Source organism: Alexandromys fortis, unplaced genomic scaffold, assembly GCF_014885135.2.
Source record: "Alexandromys fortis isolate MF-2015 unplaced genomic scaffold, M_Fortis_MF-2015_v1.1 scaffold_435, whole genome shotgun sequence".
Taxonomy (NCBI): Eukaryota; Metazoa; Chordata; class Mammalia; order Rodentia; family Cricetidae; genus Alexandromys; species Alexandromys fortis.
The window spans coordinates 138,189-141,302 of NW_026068304.1; the positions used below are offsets into that span (position 1 = coordinate 138,189).

At 36.7% G+C, this 3,114-nt stretch overlaps 1 protein-coding gene across 1 annotated transcript in view; it reads left to right on the forward strand.

The window, feature by feature from the left end:
• Nucleotides 1–187, forward strand: part of LOC126495049 (olfactory receptor 10A5) — a 5,915-nt gene extending 5,728 nt beyond the window's left edge. Inside the window, exon 2 of the mRNA XM_050132657.1 lies at nucleotides 1–187. This exon is cut by the window's left edge and continues 27 nt beyond it. Within this exon, the coding sequence (XP_049988614.1) occupies nucleotides 1–187 (187 nt within the window).
• Nucleotides 188–3,114: the final 2,927 nt, after the last annotated feature.

The following is a 3,114-nucleotide window of genomic DNA, read 5'->3' on the forward strand; positions in this document are numbered from 1 at the left end:
CAGCCTCACTTACTTTAGGCCTAAATCAAATAATTCCCCTGAAAGCAAGAAGTTGCTGTCATTGTCCTATACTGTTGTGACTCCCATGTTGAACCCTATCATCTATAGCCTGAGGAATAATGAGGTGAAGAATGCTCTCAGCCGGACCTTCAACAAGGTCCTGGGTCTCAGAAGCCACATCACATGAAATTGCTTTCCCCTCTTTCAATGTCCACTGGAGTGACACCCACTTGTTTAATGGCTGTTAGGAAGCTCAGTAGAGACAAAGGACATAGAGGTCATTGATATCCATCTATGCTTCTCTGCCTTCCTATTGTGTGAACATTTTTTTCTCACCAGAGTAATTTGAATTTTTGGTACTCTGTCGGAAGTTTGTTCAAGGTATTTATTTTGCAAATAGGCAAATATTATTTTGCAAGATGAAAGTGGTATACATTGTGAACTGTATGTGACTGCTTCTAATGTGCACTTGGAATCATATACCAGAAAATACAGTAAAAAAGCATCAAAAGTCATTCTGGCCCTTTGTTTGGCTTTAACTAGTCTGGTTCCAGGTAAGAAGGAACATCCCTATTCTTCTACTGCATGATTCTTCTGTTATTTTCTTTTATTTCACTTTCCGCTTAGATAGGCAGTTTGGGACCTCAAACAGAGGAGGGTCAACTACTAATTCCCATGCATATTTACATAGCATCAACAATGCCATTGGCTCATCCCAAAGGCTACTTTGGCCAGGTGGACTAACCTAATCTACAGTTCTCCCAATTCCATTTTTAGGCTCTAAGACTTTGTTAAAAACAGCTGTGAATTTTCACACAGTCTGTTATGATACTGTCCTCTGCAGGTTTCCCATGGGCCCCTACAGATGCCAGCACAGGTCGTTCAAGAGCACCAGTCTATTGAGCTTAGTGACTTTGTATTTTAAAGTTATGTGCATTGTCGGGATGAAAAGACAAAGGCCCATCACATGTTGATTAATATTGAGGAGTTCAAATAAAGTCACTGATAAGAGCAAATTAATTTATGACTACAGAAAGAAAATTAAAGACGTTTAAACAAGTATAACTAGATACATTTCTAAAACCCAAGTATTTGAATATATGGTTGATTATTTTTCAGTGCCACATAATATGTAGAAATTGTTTAGTTCAGAGTCATTGTAAAACAATTTTTTATAAGAGTGACTGAAAGAGAAGTGAGTGGTCAAGAGTATGCTTGAGATATACAAAAAGAGCTTGCATTTAATTCACACTTCAACCACATGATGAAAAATACAACTATACCTATAAAAGTTCAAAACAAAGAGCTTCACAGCATATCATTCTGATCAGACTTCTTTTGGAGTATCCTTCACTTAAGATGCACAGGGATAAATCAGAAAACTTATACGAAGATAACTGCACTCCTTAGACACCTTAACACTGTAAGCATTTGGGTGAAGAAAGGAGCAAAATTTGCAAAAGTGACTTTACAGAAAACACTCACATAAACCCGTCAAGCTCATTCATGTTATTAGAAGCCAGAAGAGTCCTACCCTCAGAGTGCAAGATACACCACATGAAAGCCAGCACGATGTGCTGTATACTGTAAAATGACATAGTTATTTAGAACATACTGGGGAAATGTATGTTCAAGTCAAGAGACCAGAAACAACGACAGTAGACATGCAGGTTATAGAGAATAAGGCTGCAGAGAGTAAACCTGCGCAGTGAGGACCAGATGGAGAAGGACATGGAAATAGGCTATAGTTACATGGTGTCTCCTTTATCCTTTCAACACAATTTCACTCTTTTAACCAGTCTGCCTTAGTCACCTTGCTGTTGATGGCAATCAACTCTTTTCTGAGGTAGTAAGCTCCATGAACTTGCAATAAATATTTTATTTGAAGAATCCAATATAAATATTCAAGAATCTGCTTTGCAATTGCTTTGTAACTCATAGCCTTAGAGTAGAAAATAAAACCACATATTCTGCTAATATATTGTCTTTTGAAAATATGAAAAGATTTTTCCCATATTTTACTTTGTGTTTATAACTTGGGGAAATAATAAATGTCTCCATGACAAAATAAAGAGAGAAAGGTTATTACTACCACTAAATATATAACTGAATAACAATAAATGAACATTTTATGCCATTGTTTTCCAAGGTCAAGTTATAGTAATGAATATAATTAATAAAGAACTATTTTAAATAAGTCATTCCTTTGTAGGTACTTTTCTATGTCCAACACTGGAAAAATAGACTCATAATCAATGGTCTTATTCCTGGGAATGGGGCCATGAATCTGGGCAAGTTGTACACTCATAATGGAAGTATATAAAAAAACTAAAACTCTCTGTAGTTAGGGCTTGGAAATCAAAATGGAAGAGCTTGAAAAATGGCTCAATGGTTGAGAGCACTTGCTGCTCTTGCAGAGAACCAGATTTGGTTGCTGGCTCCCACACGTTGGTTCATAGCTGCCTCTAACTGCAGTTCCAAGGGATCAGATGCCCTCTTCTGTCCTCTGAGGGCAGCATGCCCATGATGCATATACATGCACACAGACAAAACACTCATACTTACAAAAATACATGGATATTTTTAAAAAGAAATCAAAAGAGAAAACATTGTTCTAATTATGAAGTTGTTTCACCTAGTTTCCTCAATAGGACATTGTATTGATACATATGCTGACATATAAAATGACTCCAACTCACCTGTCACCTTCTTGACATAGCACTGATGTCTCAAGAGCTAACACTACCTTGCCTTCATGTCCTCTCTTTCTCCAGGATAAATACATGTATTATGAACACAATTCTCCCCACTATACTTCCTTCTTTTCCTCTAATGTCCATTAACTACCTCATGCCTTATTTAAACTAATGTTGCCACAATCACTTTAATATTTATTAGTCTTAATTTTTGAATTCTGAAGCATGACATTGGGTCACTTATGTTATATAGCTGAATAGCCACTTATAATTTAAAAAAATATGAACTATAAAAAGAAAAACACAAAACACAAAATTTTTTATTTATTTATTTATTAAAGATTTCTGTCTCTTCCCCACCGCCGCCTCCCATTTCCTTCCCCCTCCCCCAGTCAAGTCCCCCTCCCTCGTCAGCCCA